This window comes from Musca domestica, unplaced genomic scaffold (genome assembly GCF_030504385.1).
Source record: "Musca domestica strain aabys unplaced genomic scaffold, Musca_domestica.polishedcontigs.V.1.1 11, whole genome shotgun sequence".
In the NCBI taxonomy this organism is placed as follows: Eukaryota; Metazoa; Arthropoda; class Insecta; order Diptera; family Muscidae; genus Musca; species Musca domestica.
This window is the reverse complement of record NW_026712133.1, coordinates 16,021,248-16,039,207: the sequence shown is the minus strand read 5'-3', so window position 1 is coordinate 16,039,207 and position 17,960 is coordinate 16,021,248. Positions and strand designations below refer to the sequence as shown.

The 17,960-nt window shown below is 40.5% G+C and overlaps 1 protein-coding gene across 1 annotated transcript in view; it reads right to left on the bottom strand.

The window, feature by feature from the left end:
- Positions 1 to 4,758: 4,758 nt before the first annotated feature.
- LOC101893139 (uncharacterized) overlaps positions 4,759 to 17,960 on the bottom strand; it is a 223,558-nt gene continuing 210,356 nt past the window's right edge. The window contains 10 exon segments of the mRNA XM_059131727.1: positions 4,759 to 6,592; positions 8,596 to 9,027; positions 9,111 to 12,341; positions 12,409 to 13,413; positions 13,471 to 13,665; positions 13,734 to 13,934; positions 14,216 to 15,919; positions 16,018 to 16,347; positions 16,418 to 17,026; positions 17,096 to 17,755. Of these exon segments, the coding sequence (XP_058987710.1) occupies positions 6,351 to 6,592; positions 8,596 to 9,027; positions 9,111 to 12,341; positions 12,409 to 13,413; positions 13,471 to 13,665; positions 13,734 to 13,934; positions 14,216 to 15,919; positions 16,018 to 16,347; positions 16,418 to 17,026; positions 17,096 to 17,755 (8,609 nt within the window). The 3' untranslated portion in view covers positions 4,759 to 6,350.

Genomic DNA, 17,960 nt, shown 5'->3' with positions numbered 1-17,960 from the left:
TACGTTAGCAAAAATGTTTGCCTGTGTGAAATTTGAAGAAAGTTGGATGCTTATGAACCCTATGTGAGGTAGGTATCAGAGGAAATAGCCCGATTGCTACCATCTTTATAACAAATTTTGTGTTAGTAAAAATATTGAGAAGTGCGAAGCCTGAATGGAATCGGATGTCAATATCACGTTTCAAAAATGTTACCCTTTTTGGAGAGGGATGGGTATATCCCATCTTCACAGCAGATCTTGTGTGAGTAGAAATAATGGGCTGTGTGAAATATGAAAAGAACCGGATGCTTATTTCGGATTTTATAACCGTTTTGGCTATTCACACACATCGCTAGATCATCTCCAAATGTCCTGAAACGGATTTGGTCAAAAGAGACCTAGGGTCTAAAACCGTTATTTCGACTGTTCACGTTTTGACCGTATCAAATGATATATACCCTCTCTAGCCACATGACTGAGGGTATAAAAAGAAACAAGTTTAAAAGTTGAGCCGGGCCGAACTTGAAATACCTCCACCATTTGGAACGAATTTGAAAATTAAACAAGTAAAAAGCAGTAAGTTCAGCCGGGACGATCTTTGAATATCCTCCATCATTTGGAACTATTTTCACAATTTTCAAAAAAAAAAAAATAAATAAATAAATAAAATAAACAAATAAAATAAAAATAAATAAAATAAATAAAAATAAAACCCGTTAAAAATGCTGTTAAAATCTTAAAAATACCGGATGTAGCCGTTATGTTAGGGTCTATACGACGACGTGGACCTGCATAGCCAACTTTTGTCATAAAAGATTATAATATTCAAATGCGAAACTTGAATAAAAAATTCGGTGATTAATGTAGCTAAAATCATCAAAATTTCGTTATATTGGGGCTATACGAACACATGGACCTGCACAGACAATTTTCTGTCATAGGCTGTAGTATTCATTACGAACTTCAAACACCAAAATTGAAACAATTCCGGAGAATAATGACGCTAAAATCATTAAAATACAGAATATCGGGAGGTACCGTTATATGGGGGATATAGACTGTGGTACCCATTAGGAACTACAAATACGAAATTTGAAGCATTTCCGGTGAATAAGTCGCTATAATTATCACAAAAACAGGGAGGTACCGATGTTTTTCAAAATTTTGAACTGTACAGTTTTGTAGATAGGCTGAACGTACACCAGAAAACAGCCACGGTTGTCTTCTTCCTAGAATACTTAAATGATTTTGTTACATGTGTAGTCTGTTTGGGTCAGTCATAAATATTGTATTGATGATAAGGAAATGTCTCGCCCAACTAGTTGTCTTAAGGATAAAAGGTTTTATTACCCGCCATGCTGTGTGTACGTGGGGTGCATTTATTACCCCTAGCATTTATGACTGCATTGTGGGAATTTACTTTAAGGTAGAGTGTCTAGGTACAGCATGCATCCTAATGGCTGTTGAAGTATTTGTTATGTACTCTAATAAATAAGTGTATTGGTATTTGTAGTTTTAGTGATAGTTTAAAGATATGATAAAAAATAAAGTTAGTTCCCTTAGAACATTCAACGAAACGACATCGAGCGGTTTTATTTAATTTTCTCCCCCTAACATGAACCCTTTCCTTTCCGTTGCGGTCTAAGTTCTTGCACTTTTTGGAATTTCGGCCACTTGCCAAAAAATGGCTCGTGAGCTGAACATATCGCAATATTCCATTCGGCAAATATTGAAAAATGAGCTCGGGGTAAAGACATAGAAATTTCGAAAAGTGCAAGAAGTTACACCGCAACAGAAAGAAAATAGACTCAAAAGAGTTAGAGTTGCTGGCTTGGCCGAAAGTGGTGAACTGCCGAATTTGGTTTTCTCCGATGAGAAAACATTCGTTGTCCAGCAGTTTGTAAACAAACAAAATGATCTTGTTTACTTGCCAAAGAGGTATGCTGAAAATTGCACCTTCGATTGGCCACCAGAACTCAAGCGCCGCCCATGGTGATAGTATGGGCGGCCATAACAGCCGCCGGACATCAATCCGTTGGACTATTGTGTCCGGCGTATTTTGGAAAGCAAGGTTGGCACTAAAAAAACCATAGTGTCAATCACCTCAAGCAAGCGCTTCAGGGGAATGAGCCAAAATACCGCAGAGCAACATTCGGGCAGAGTGTGACATTTTCAGTGGCCGTTTGAAGGCCATAATTCGTGCCAAAGGTGACCAATTCGAACAAATCTAAACTTATTCTAAAATTTGATTCTATTTTCGACATTTTTTGCTTTCATCAATAAAATTAAAAAAAAAATTAAAACTTGTGGTGTTTGATTTTGTTGCAGTTTTTTATCTCACCCTGTATCTTGCAAAAAAGATTTGAAGAAAGCTTTGCTGGAAGAATGACAAAAGATCGAAACTAGCTTTTGCGAAAAACTTGTTAAAAGTATGCCAAATAGGCTACAAATGGAAAAAAATGAAGGAATGCATACAAAATATTAATGTCTAGAAATACTTTAAATTATACGAAGTGTACGAGTTTGGCTTTGGCATTGAAATATGATCTCTTTTAATATTTATTTATTTTTTTTACTTTAAATGAATTAAAATTTTAAGTGTTTTTGTTTTGCTTTTTAAATTGCTCGCATAGTGTACTAATAAAATGTAAATATTTTTTTTGTTATAAATTTTGATTTTTGGAAGATATACGAAAAATAAATTTCTTTTACGAGTTTCGCTTGGAGCTACTGTATTTCATTCTGGACAGCATTAAATTCCTTCTCGCCGAAATTTCTTTTTTCGGCTTGTTTCTATATTTGTTTTTTTTTATTATGAAATTAAACAACAATTTTATTTTTTTTATTATTTTATTTTATTTATTTTTTTAATATTAGTTATTTTTATTTATGCATTTTTATTATAATTAAAATAATTTCGTTTTTTACAGATTGTTTTTTTCATTTTAAATTAAATTTAACTATTTAATATACAGAGTTGTTTTATTTTTATTTTAAATAATATTTAAGACGCCAGTGCAAAAAGTGTGAAAATAAAAAAAACAAAATGATCTTGTTTACTTGCCAAAGAGGTATGCTGAAAATTGCACCTTCGATTGGCCACCAGAACTCAAGCGCCGCCCATGGTGATAGTATGGGCGGCCATAACAGCCGCCGGACATCAATCCGTTGGACTATTGTGTCCGGCGTATTTTGGAAAGCAAGGTTGGCACTAAAAAAACCATAGTGTCAATCACCTCAAGCAAGCGCTTCAGGGGAATGAGCCAAAATACCGCAGAGCAACATTCGGGCAGAGTGTGACATTTTCAGTGGCCGTTTGAAGGCCATAATTCGTGCCAAAGGTGACCAATTCGAACAAATCTAAACTTATTCTAAAATTTGATTCTATTTTCGACATTTTTTGCTTTCATCAATAAAATTAAAAAAAAAATTAAAACTTGTGGTGTTTGATTTTGTTGCAGTTTTTTATCTCACCCTGTATCTTGCAAAAAAGATTTGAAGAAAGCTTTGCTGGAAGAATGACAAAAGATCGAAACTAGCTTTTGCGAAAAACTTGTTAAAAGTATGCCAAATAGGCTACAAATGGAAAAAAATGAAGGAATGCATACAAAATATTAATGTCTAGAAATACTTTAAATTATACGAAGTGTACGAGTTTGGCTTTGGCATTGAAATATGATCTCTTTTAATATTTATTTATTTTTTTTACTTTAAATGAATTAAAATTTTAAGTGTTTTTGTTTTGCTTTTTAAATTGCTCGCATAGTGTACTAATAAAATGTAAATATTTTTTTTGTTATAAATTTTGATTTTTGGAAGTTATAAGAAAAATAAATTTCTTTTACGAGTTTCGCTTGGAGCTACTGTATTTCATTCTGGACAGCATTAAATTCCTTCTCGCCGAAATTTCTCTTTTCGGCTTGTTTCTATATATGTTTTTTTTTTATTATGAAATTAAACAACAATTTTATTTTTTTATTATTTTATTTTATTTATTTTTTTAATATTAGTTATTTTTATTTATGCATTTTTATTATAATTAAAATAATTTCGTTTTTTACAGATTGTTTTTTTCATTTTAAATTAAATTTAACTATTTAATATACAGAGTTGTTTTATTTTTATTTTAAATAATATTTAAGACGCCAGTGCAAAAAGTGTGAAAATAAAAAATATAATAATATTGGGAATTAAAGAATAATTTAGAAACAAAAAACAAAATTAAGAAAAGTAAAAGCATTTTAAAAGGACGTGGGGATATTTTGTGACTATTTTTGGGTTAAAAATTGTAAAAAAAAACTATAAAGCCCTGGCGGCATTAAGGAAGCGATTAAGTGCAATTTAGCAAAAATAAAAAAAAAACCAAATGAAATATTTATATAGGAATGTGTTTTAATATACAAAAAAAAAAAAAAAACAAAGATAAATAAACTTATATGTAAAATATGTATATATCTAAAACGTTTTTCATTTGAAGAGATTTTGTTTTTCTTGTTACGAGCAAAGGAAAAGAAAAAATAAGAAATCTGTAATATTTACACTTGTGTGAACATTATATAATAGGGTTCGCTAGTTCGGTTCGGTTGGAAGTATCAGTCAGAGAGTGGTTAAAATGTTAAGAGAGTTTTAGGGAAAAACGTTTTAGTCGTTCGTTGCTAATATTTAAAAGGGCTGTTTTTTAAAGAGTTTCGAAAAATATCTTTTCTACTCTTGTTTGATTTTGTAATTAGGAAAATTGACTTAAAACAAGTGACTATACATTGTGTAAATTATTTATAATATATTATTGTATTGTTTTATGTGTCCATTCAATTAGGTGAGTTTTGTTTTGTGTGAGAAAATATTGTGGAGAACTTTCTGAGGTTCCCTATGAAAAAACAACCACCATTAACCTATATGTTCTCTTTATTCGCTGCTGTTTTTAATTTGACAAGAACTATATTTTAAGGGGCTTCTTTCAAAGGAAAGTTCAAAGAATTCCCAACAATATTTCCGGCACATTTGTGGAAGCCAATTTTGTTTTTTTTTCTGGGGAGGGGAAAACTATTGAAGAAGAAATCTTGTGTCCCCTTGAATATCCTATTAAGAAATTGTTTTCTTTTAAAATTCATAATTATTTTAAATATTAAACAAAACAGTTATTTATATAAAAAAATAGTTAATATTTTTATGATATATTTAAAAAAAATATTAATAATAATCAAATCCTCCATTAGTCAATTTAAAATTAAAAAAAAAAAAAACATTTACATAAAAATAAAATAGGGAAGCTATTTTCGATATTTCAGAAGAAGGTTTATTCCCCCCAAGATAAAGATTGTAGAAGTAGCAAAACGGGGACTTTCTGGTAGCTTCAAACTGGGATCTCTTTTTTGATCAATAACTAAAAGTCCCTACACCACTTTCTTGCTGAGTATTAAATGGGGGCGAATATTAGGGTTCTATAGTCCGTTTTGCGGTTTGGCTAACTAACTATTTGAAAACATTGAGGAAAAGTCTTTTTTGTTTGCATTGTTTAAATGGCAGTTTCTTTTTGAAATATGGGTACATTTTCTGGGACTTTTGGACGGAAACTAGGGAGCTATATATACAACTATTTTAGATGGAAACAAAAAAGGTGGAAGGAAATAATATTTTGACTAATGAAGAAGTTGTCGTTAGTACGAGAATTCCCAAATAGTTTGTTGTTGCCTTTCTCGGGAAATAACCTCAACAGAGTTGCTATTTTGTTTTGTTTTTCTTTTGTGCCCTTATTCGTTGTTTGTTTTTTCTTCTCTTTTTTAATATTTGTAACTTAAAAGCAGTGTTGGTTATATAACTTTGGCAGTATTATACATATAAATATTTTAAATTAAATTAATTTATATTAAAAAAACAATCACTTCCTATACATTTTAAAGGGGAGGATAGGCAGGCAGGAAGACAGAAAAAGGTATGATACGGGTGCATTAAATGCAACTCTGTTTGGCATCGAAGGAAGAAAAACTATTTGGAACTCTCATGTTAGTGGTTTTTACGTTCTCTTTCTTTCTTCAAAATAAAAGTGTTTTACAACTAAACTAATTTTTTTAAAACTTTTTTTTTTACATTATTTTCAAATACTTTTAATTTTCTTGTCAATAAATTTGTTTTTTTCTTTAGAAACGCTTTCATTGGCGTTTGTGTTGTTGGAATGTCATTTGCCAAAAGGAAAAAATCGATATGTTTAAAACTTTTTGCACTTGGTGTTTACAATAATAGGTTTTTCTTTTTGTTCTTTCTTTCTATAATTTTTTTTTTCATTTTTTATATAACTTAATTTTGTAATTCTTATTCTTTTCTCACATTTGGATATATATTTGTTTTTGTTTTGTTGGTTGGTTTCTTATATCTTACGATAGATAGTCTGGTGTTGGTTCTGGCACTACTTCTGGATTGGCAAACAGGGGATTGGGGAACTCTGGTGGATGAGGTAGAGGTGCCAATGTCTTGGGTCTTCTTCTATAGGCCATTAGCCAGCAGGAAACCGCAACAGCTACCGCTACCAAAGCCAATAGGGCTGTAATTACCAAGGCAATAATAAGACCCACCATGGAGACACAAATATCTTCAACTCTTTGAGCGGCAGGTTTGACTGAAAAGGAAGAAAATTTTTTTCATTAGTAAATAGGTATTTTTAATTTATTTATTTTTTTTTATAAAAAAGAAATTTCGGTTACAAGACGTAATAAAATAGAGATTCAACAAAATTTAATATTAAAAAGTATTTAAGGAAAAAAAATTGGATACGTTGTCAATAACGACTTAAAGATACCTAGATATACTTTGTCCTTACCACTGTGTTGCGGCTATGCTATTCCAGAACTTGTAACCCCCACAGACCCGATTTTTTATGAAGGAACAAAGTAATAACAAGAAAACAAACACAAAACCAACAAACAACCAGATTGCTTGGATAGTATCGACCACGGACAGGATCAAGAACATGATTTGTAATGTGGGTGGGGTAGACTATCTGTTGACGTACCACGCATGCGAAGACAGAGCAAAGACCCCAAGGCTCAGCCAAGAGAGTGATCTATCATTTTTCATTCGGTTTGGGTACGAATCGCCTCTTTCTGTAAAGAGGAACTGAACTTTGTCGTACTCAGATGAGGTCAAGCACCAAGGATGGAAATTTATCGGTCGGCACCAATGGATGCGACCTCCGACGGCAAGGCATCATCGTGGAAGGTAATCTAGCGGGTAATACACCTTCAGCATCCCAATAGCCTGCGATGGCGCAGACAAAAGGGATAAACGGGATGACAAAAGGGATGTAAAAACAAAGAAAAACTCTAAAAAGTCCGAGACTCCTCAAGTTATGGAGAGATAGGGAAGGTTCGAATGTTGAGGCAGAAAGGAAGTTCGCAAAGATGAAATACAAGCAAAATAACCCATTTTATGAAAGCCTGTTTACACGTACTAAGTCCAGCAAATTTTAACTGTCAATACTATTTTGCATTCGTCAAATGAAATCGAGAATGGAGTCGATTTTATTTGACATATACGCAGTGGAAGTTAGAATTAAAATTCGTTCAATTTAGTAAGTGTAAATCCACTTTAAATCGTCTGCCCTAAGTAGGGATACGTGAATCGTTTTTAGAGGCATAACAATTCATCAACTTGCTTCATCAGTCACATATATCTTCCGATATATCTATGAGGGCGCGGAGCTCGGCGCGAAGTGCGTGTTCATCGAAAGCACTAGGCTCTTGTCTATTGTTTCCATCTAATTACCCATACCATCTTTTTAAGCTTTTTAATTTTTGATACAACATTTACGCTGTCAAGCCTGTAGTCTTAGTATTTTTCAAACATACCATGAACAGAATGTCTAGATTAGTATTGAAGAAACCCGTTGTAGTTTTTATGTTCCCATAACTATTTGTTACAATAATTAATGTAAACATATTCAATAGTTATAAGATTTAATCTCAAAGTTGTAACTCTTTAGCAAATAATGCAACCTTGAATTCCATTTAAGTTATTACTATTATATTAGGCGACAGTTTCGCTTCTCAAAAATAGAAGCTTAGAAAGCATTAATTGAAATAAATCACTCATTCAGCGATCTCCATTCTAACATGTTGCATTGCAACCACCAGATAAGATTACTGTGATGCTGAAGGAAAAAAAAAAAAAAACTGTAATCCTCGTTCGTCTCTATTGTTATTGACGTCTCAGTGAAAAATATGAACAAAAAGTAACCAAACTTTGAGATTTGGACTGGTTTTAAACAAGGTCGATTAATCAGGTCGTGTAAACTACAATTAATATCGAAAAACCCTCATAATGTCAAAGTATTTAATTCACAATTGGCATTTATTTTGACAATGCGGAAGAAATTTGCTGGTGAAATCAGCGGATGATCTAATGGAAAGACCATGCTCTTGAAGAGTTTTATGGGCCTCTCATAACTGTGCCTTGAGCGGCCCTACAAATTGGCCTGGATGATATTTATGGTTTAATAAATAATTAAACGATGTCCAAATAAATAAATAATTTTAACCATGACAAATCTCATCTCTTTCACTTTTATGTCTTAACATCTTGTTCCAATCAATTTACATATACTTATTGTCATTGTATACTCACTATTTGCATCATTAGCTCCCGTCGTTGTTCTCTTCTCAAATGTCAATATGGCATTTGACGAAATGGTTATTTCCTCTCTCAGTTGACCCTCCATACCGGTGTTGGTGGCAATCGCTGTTGAATCATCGGTGGAATTGTCGGCAATGGAACGTCTACGACGGCGACCAAATGCATTATAGCCACGACAATTGACCGGTTGACATTTGCCAAAGCATACACGTATGTTACACTGGAAGCGTATATTGTCGGAGGAGGGGAATTTAAAGGCATTGAAATTGGCCAAAAGGCTATTGGTATCGGGATTATATTCCCAATCGCCGAATATCGATGGATCGGTGGCACAGCCATTCTCATCGGTGACAATGTACTCATTTTCCACATTATCTTCCATGGTCTTGGCAATACAAGATCTGGCAAAGCCACCATAAATTGCTGCAAAGAAAGAGAGAGAGAGAGCGAAACAAAAAAGGTTGAATAAATCCATTTTCTTCCTCCAGGTTCTACATTTAACTTACTTGCTGGTTCCACATCAACTTGCAGCTTCAGATTATCACCGATTTCGGCCGAGTTAATCTCCTCACCATCATGTGTTATAATTCTCATTTGACAGATTGGTGGTGGTCCAGTATTGGCAATTGTTCCAGCCGTTGTCAACATCGAAACATTGAATCCTAACGTGACATTCTTTTCACCCGTCTGGTAGACACACTTAATATTGTACGCCTGGGCCTTGTATGTCACCAGTTTCGGATGTTTCTGTATGACCAAAACAAAGCTGGCCACATCCTTAACGGCTTGCATGCCACAGCTACCAAAGTGTACACGGAATATTTCCGTACGTGGCACAGTTTCACCGGCCAAATTGACAACACGTCTACACTCCTCATCCTTGCTGTGACCCTTGACATAGAGAACACCATTGAATCCGGGTTCGGTTATGTGTATTTCCACTTGTACACCATCGGCCAAGCAGGATACAACCATATCGGGTCTTGGGAAATCGGTACGGAAATTGGTGTGATTGCAAATCAAATCGGGATTACCGGAATAGCCAGCAATACATTGACACTGGGCACGATGATTTACAGCATTACAGAAGGCATTGACACCGCATGTCTTGAGCAGACATGGATCTTCACAGGTTTTGGTTTCGCTGTGACAGAAGCGATTATCAGCACACTCATCGTTGGTAATGCATTTGGGTAACACTTCTGGTATACATTCACCGCTGCTAGTCAGATGGTAGCCATGATTGGTTGGGCAAATACAACGACCGCGTTCATCAATGACGAAGCCTCTTTCCAGGGCGCATACACAGTGGCCAGTTTCGTCAATCTTAAAGCCTTGCTCTGCAATGCAAGGAGTACAGTATTCATAGACATCCAACGCAGTTCCAGGTGGGCAGACACATTGTCCGTCAATATCTCTTACAAAGCCCTTTTCAATGACACACAGGGAGCGCTTGTCGCATTGTACTGCAGCATTGCCGGTGTAACCCTCCAAGCACTCACAAATCATTGTGCGAACAGGCACAGTGTCGAGCACCTTACATTTGGCATTGACGCCACATGGCTGGGTGGCATTGCAAGGATTGATACACTCACCTCGGATACAGGCCGTCTGGCTGGGGCAGTCGCCGTCATATTGGCAAATCGGTATGTCACGCAGCGGTTCACAGCCATTGCGACGAGCCACCGTTCCTGGTGGACAGGCGCATTGTGGCCGATGCTGATAGACCTTGCACACTTCATCGATGGCACAGGCCGCAGTCGTTTCACATGGGTTTTCACATTTGCCATTAACACAGGCCTTATCGGCGGGACATTCGCTGTCACTACGGCAGCCCAGTGGGGTACAAGAAATTCGAGCATTGCCTCTAAAGCCAGGAATACATTGGCATACGGCACGATGTTCCACAGCCAAACATTGGGCATTCAAGCCACACTGTTCTCCTTGACAGGCGGGCACACACAGATTGTTGCGGCAGGCATGTGTCGATGGACAGTCCGAGTTGATAGAACATTCCACCTTGGAACATTCAAATTCGGGATTACCTTCATAGCCTTGACGACAAGTGCACACGGGTTTGTGATCCTTAATACGGCACTCGGCATTCACGCCACAGTTGCAAGGATCGCGGCACACACCATTTACACAGGATTTATCGCTGGGACAATCCGAGTCCGCCACACAACCGCCTACCGCAATGATGGTCTTGGTGGGTTGACAAGTGCCACTTCCACTGCTGATATAGCCATCGGGGCAAACACAAATCATAGTACGTACGGGTGATGTGGGAGTCACTTCACATTGGGCCGGTCTGTTGCAAGGTTCCAATACCAGGCAAGGATCAACACATTCGTTGCCAATACAAGCCAGGCGCGAAGGACAATCTGTGTCGAGTCTGCAAGTTGGTTGCACCTCTGGCGAACAGTCGATGTACGGATTACCAATGAATCCAGCTGGACAGCGACATATGGCCAGGTGATTTTGGGCACGACATTCCGCCCGCGGTGAGCAGGTATTCTGGTATACACAAGGATTGACACATTGTTCGTTGTAGCAATATTTGTCCGAAGGACAATCGTTGTTCGATTGACAGCCAATGACACGGCAACGTTCATAGGCATTGCCACGGAATCCGCTCTTACATCTGCACATGGCCTGATTCGACTGGACATAACATTCGGCATTGATGCCACAAGGATCCTTAACCAAGCAGGGATTAATGCAATTGCCATTGACACAGGCCTTGCCCGAATCACATTCGCTATCCACACGGCAGCCAATTGATCTACACAGAGTGTAAGGATTGCCCTCGAAGCCGTCTTGGCAGGAGCAGATGGCGCGATGGTTGTTGACTTGGCACAGGGCATTGGTACCACAATTGCAAGGGTTGCGACATTGGCGATTGATGCAGGCTTCCTGGTCGGAACAGTCGGAATCTGAAGAACATCCAGCTGGAGTTTGTAGGACCAATTGTTTACATTCGCCCCTTGAGTCGGGCACATAAGATGTAGGACATTCACAAACCATGGTGCGTACTGGGACACTGTCCAGAACACTGCATTGGGCCGAAGCGGCACAAGGCGATAGCTCCGTACAAGGATTTTGACACTTGACATCGATACAGGCCAAGCCACTTGGACAGTCACCATCATCACGGCAAACTGGTTCCTGAGGTGTGCTCTCACAGTAGGCATAGGCATTGCCGAGAGGCATATTATCTGGACATCTGCATACAGCACGGTGTTGCAATGCCTGGCAGATGGCATTCTGGGCACAGGGATTGCTTTGATCGCGACATGGATTGATACACAAATTCTGGACACAAGCCTGATTGGAGGCACAATCATAATCCGAATTACATTCCACACGTATGCAGCGGACAAATGGATCACCTTGCATGCCAGCCGGACAACGGCATGTGGCCCGATGATTACGGCCAAAGCATTCGGCATTCAAGGCGCAAGGATCACTAATCAAACAAGGATTAACACATTCACGATTGACGCACTGTTGATCGCTGGAACATTCGTCGTCCGATTGGCAACCGATTTGCATGCAGCCATATTGGGCATTGCCCGAGAAGCCAGGTTTACAATAGCAAATAGGATGGTGATTGCGTACTTGACATTCGGCGTTGGGGCCACAGTTGCAAGGATTGATACATTGGTCATTGACACAGGACTCTGTAAGTTGACAGTCACTGTTCGATTTACAGCCGACTGTGATGACATCGCGGGCTGGAAAGACATGAGGAGTGAGGTTAGTTCGAGGTTTCTTTTTTTTTTCATTTTCAGCAATACTTACGTGGTATACATCCTTGTTTGGGTTCCCCGCTATAGCCTGGGGGACAGCGACAAACGGCCTGGCGATTTTGCACATGACAATATGCACCATGACCACAAGGCTCGTCAACGCAAGGATTGCGGCAACGCTCATTGCGACAGGTCTTGTCATGAGGACAATCATCATTGGTGGTACATTCAACAGCTGGTGTCTTGCCTTGTTCATAGACAACGGCACGACATTCGACCCTAGGATTACCCTCGTAACCCTTGGCGCAGGTACACTGGGCGTAATGATCTCTGGACAAACATTGGGCATTGACGCCACAGCGTTCCAGGCGACAGGCATCAATGCAGCTTCCTCGCTGGCATACTTCGGTGTTGGCACATTCATCATTGTGTTGGCATCCCACGATGACATCGTGTTTTATCGGTACACAATTGCCGGAATTATCGGTTATGGTATCACTTGGACACTTGCAAATCATGGTTCTCAGTGGCAGGGTATCCAAGACGGTGCAAGTTTGTCTTGGTGTACAGACATGTGGAGCAGCACAAGGATTGGCACAACGCTGATTAATGCAAGCCAACTGTGATGGACAATCAGCATCCTGGGTACATTCCGGTTTGGGTTTGACACTAGGTGGTTGTTTGGGCATCAAACATTGTTGATATGGATCGCCAGTATAGCCGGCTGGGCATTGACACATGGGCTGATGACGTCTGGCCAAGCAAATGGCATTAACGGCACATGTATCCTCATCGCAGACGGGACGGCAGACACGATTCAATCGATCGCAAGCCTCATGATCGGCACAGTCTTCATTGTACTGGCAATGGCCAGTGATACAAGACACAAATGGATTACCCTGGGTACCGGCTGGACACACGCAAACGGCTTGGTGATTTTGAGGCTCGCACTGGGCATTGGTGCCACAGCGTACATTGCCATAGGTACAAGGGTTGACACAATTTTCATTGATACACGACTTGTCATAGGGGCAATCGGCATTGATCTTACATTCGGCTGGGGGAATAAGAAACGGGAATTAGTCAGGGTCGGGGAGTAAATCTGGAAACTTACGTTTGAAACATTGAATTTGAGGATCACCACCCCATCCTGAGGGACATGAGCAGATGGGACGATTGTTGAGGACCCTACATTCTGCATTGCCGGCACAAGGATTGCCCTCTGCACATGGATCTTGACAACGTTTGTTGATGCAAGCAGCCGTTGGTGGGCATTCCGAATCGTGGGTACAACCAGCGGTGATTTGAGCTGTAAGTAAAGAATATAAAATCAGAAAATTCTCCTCCATCACATCACTCTCACTGAATTCGACTTACGTGGTTGATAACAATTGACGAACGGATCACCCTGGGTTCCTTGGGGACAGGTACATATTGCTCGGTGTTGTTGGGCCAAACATTCGGCGCTGCGAGCACAAGGCGATGAATCAATGCATGGATTAACACAATTGCCATTGCGGCAGGCTTCGGTGGAGGGACATTCATCATTCGACTGGCAACCTTGATCGCGTACAGGTTCTGTGAACACATAACAAAATATAATTAGTTATCTTATCCAAAAACTGGAGGTGCAAAAAGTGCATCGAGTGCTTCGTTAGATTTGTGGGAACTAAGAATTAGATTTGCTTGAAATTCATTAGAAAACATAACGTGCTCAAAATGTGAGGACTATACAAAAATGGGATTGGATTGGGTTTCTGCTGAAACAAAACGAAGCTGCAACAAAAATCAAAACTGTACAATTTTGAAATATTTATTCCATAATTTGTAGTCTATTGTCCAGGAACATTTCGACTTACCCTTACGACAGCCAACATCGGCATCACCCACATAACCAGGTTCACATTCACAGATCATGGTACGCAAAGGCAATGTGTCGACCACCGAACATTTGGCATTGGCTCCACATGGTTTGGTGACAACACATGGATTCTTACATTCACCCGAGAAGCAAGCCAATTTACTGCTACAATCAGCATCCATGGTACACTGGGGTGCAACCTTGGCCTCTTCGATGTCACAGCGTACAGCAGGGTTGCCCACATAACCAGGTGGACAACGGCATTGGGCTTGGTGATTGTTGACACGACACTGAGCGTTGAGACCACAGTTGCAAGGATCCTCACAGCGTTCATTGCGACAGGCCAAATTAAAAGCACAATCATCGTCGCGCGTACATTCCGGTCTTTCACAGCGTACCAATGGATTACCGCGATAACCATCGGGACAGTGACATCTGGCCTTGTGATTGTAGTCGGAACGGCACATAGCCTGAATACCACATTGGGTATACAAGCAGGGATCGGTACATTGCTTATTGATGCAAGCCTCTGTGGCCGGACATTCCTCATCCGAGCGACAGCCAATCAGGTAACAATTATTCAAGGCATTACCAGTATAGCCCTCATTGCAGACACACAGTGGTCTGTGGCGTTGGACATGGCAACGGGCATTGAGACCACAAATATTCTCCAGTTCACAAGGATTCTTGCATTGTTGGTTCACACAGGCCTTGTCATTGCTGCAATCATTATCCGAGACACATTCCGGTTTCGGTACTGGCACAACATCAATTTGTTGCATGCAACGGTTGTAGGGCGATCCATAGAATCCGGCAGGACAGGTACAGACAGCCTTATGATTGACACTGGTACAAATGGCATTGAGACCGCAGGCATTGATACAGGGATCGCGACATTTCTGATTGACACAGGTGCGATCGCGTGAACAGTCCTCGTTCACCACACACTCGGGATACAAGCAGGTGGCAACGCCATTGCGCACACGACATACACCATTTGTACGGCACGGTGAAGGATTGCAGGGATCCACAGGTTCCAATTGTTTGGGTGCTTCGTGGCACTCCACAAATGGATTGCCAACCATTTGGCTGGGGCATGAACAGATGGGATTGTGATTGACGGTCTGGCAGACAGCTCCATAACCACAGACTCCAGGGCAAGGATCGACACACTTATTGTTGACACAGGCCTTGTTCTTGGCACAATCCGAGCTGAGCGTACACTCGGGACGACACTCCTGGCCATAGGGGTTTCCAAAGAATCCAGGCAGACATTCACACACTGCCTGCTTGCCTTGTACACGGCAAATGGTATTCTGGCCACAAGGTGTGGGATAACATGGATCGGAGTGTTTTTCCACGGGAATTTCCTGCACCACAATTGGTGAGCACTGGACAAAGGCATTGCCGGTGTAGCCGTTGGGGCAAGAGCATATTGGTATGTGATTGTTGATGGAGCAAACAGCTTCAACACCACAGGTTCCGGGACAAGGATCGGCGCATTTCTGGCGTATACAAGCACGATTGGCAGGACATTCGGAGTTGCCAACACACTCGGGACGACAGCCTTCATAGGGATTGCCAATATAGTCACGTACACATTCACAAGTGAAACTTTCGCCACGGACCCGACACTCGGCATTGCTGCCACACGGCGAGGGGCGGCAAGGATTCTTGGGCTCTTCACGTTGTGGTGGTAAAACTGTAAAGTAAAAAATTTAGATTTTCAATTAACATTTTTTCTTTGATGAAAACCAAAAAAGGGAACACATATTTCTATAACGCAAAACTCTGCCTTACTTTCTTTACGCTCGTAACACATGCGGAACGGATCGCCGGTCATACCCGTGGGACAATAACAATTGGCCATGTGCAAGGTGACAATACAATTGGCATTGAAACCACATGAACCAGGACAAGGATCGCGACATTTCTGATTGACACAAGCCAAATTGTTGGGACAATCATCGTTGGTGCTGCATTCGGGACGGCAATTGGGAGGTGCACCAATAAACTCGGCCAAACATGAACACTTCGCCTGACCGTTGACAGCCAAGCATTGCGCATTGAGGCCACACGGCGAGGGATAACAAGGATCCTTGGGTGTTTTGGGAGGATCTCGGCGTATTTCTAGAAGAGCGAGGATAAAACGATTCTTATAATTTTTTTCTAAACAAATCTAAGTGGGGAGGGGCCATACCTATACGATTACAAATTGAGTAGGGATTTCCCTCATAACCACGCAGACATTCACAATGGGCCCTATGCTGGACAGCTTGACATTCGGCATTTAGGCCACATTTTCCGGGACAAGGATCGACACATTTATTATTGATACATGCATGTATGGGGGAACAATCCGAGCTGGTGTAACATTCCAGACGACAATTTGGTGGATTACCCAAATATCCGGTGATGCAGGAACACACAGCATTGCCATTGCGTTCCACGCACTGAGAGTTGGGACCACAGGGCGAGGGTTGGCAAGGATTTTGTGGTGGTACTTCTCGTACAGCTTCACATGCCACAAAGGCATTGCCGGTCATACGTTCCGGACAGCGGCACATGGCAATGTGATTGATGACATCGCAGAGGGCATTCTGGCCGCATGTTCCCGGGCAAGGATCCACACATTTATTGCGAACACAGGCACGATTACGGGCACAATCCGAGTTCAAAACACATTCTGGACGACAGCCAATATAAGGATCGCCATGGTATTCGGGAAGACAAGAACATTTACCGTTTTGACACACGGAATTCGAGCCACATGGTGATGGATTGCAGGGATCAATGGGATCTTTTGGTTCTAGAAATGCGGTGGAAAAAAGAGGGCCATAAGAATTTTGAAGAAATTCATTTAGGTCAAGAATCATACTTGGTGGTGGTGGAGGAGGCAATTGCCGACAACTTGTAAATGGATCTCCTGTATAACCCGCTGGGCAAGAGCAACTGGGAGTATGATTAATGACATTACACAGAGCATCGAAACCACAGGAGCCTGGACAAGGATCGCGACATTTTTCATTGATACAAGCCTGGTTACTGGCACACTCGGCATTGATGGTACACTCGGGGCGGCAATTGGGTGCGGCTCCAATATAGTTGGGCAAACAGCTGCACGATGCCACACCATTGGTTTCTCTGCACTGCGAATAAGGACCACAGGGTGAGGGCAGACATGGATTCACTGGTGGCGGTAGGGGTTCATTATCCTTGGGCACGGGTACGGGCAAGCAACGTGTGAAAGCTTCTCCAGTATAGCCCGGCTTGCAGCTACACAATGGACTATGGCTGCTCACATGACACTCAGCATTCAGGCCACAAGCTCCAGGGCAGGGATCTCTACATTTCTGATTGATGCAAGCCTTATCAGAGGGACATTCAGAACTAACCACACATTCCGGACGGCAAGCTGGTGGTGGTCCCACAAAATCGGGTAAGCAAGAGCAAACGGCTTGGTTGTTCACCTCACGGCATTGGGCATTGGCTCCGCACGGTGAGGGATCACAAGGATTCACATAAACTGGAGGTTTGGCTGTAGATGTTTTTGGGGGTTTTGATATGTTAATTGTTTTGCAATTTAAATAAAAGCTTTCAATTCGCTTATAAGCATAACTTAAACTCTAGGGGAAGCGTATAAGCAAAGCATTGGGTTTATAAGCAAAGCATTTGATTTCGAAGCGAAAAATAAGGTTTGGTGAAATTAAATAATTAAGGGGGTAAATTTCGTATTCAGGTGG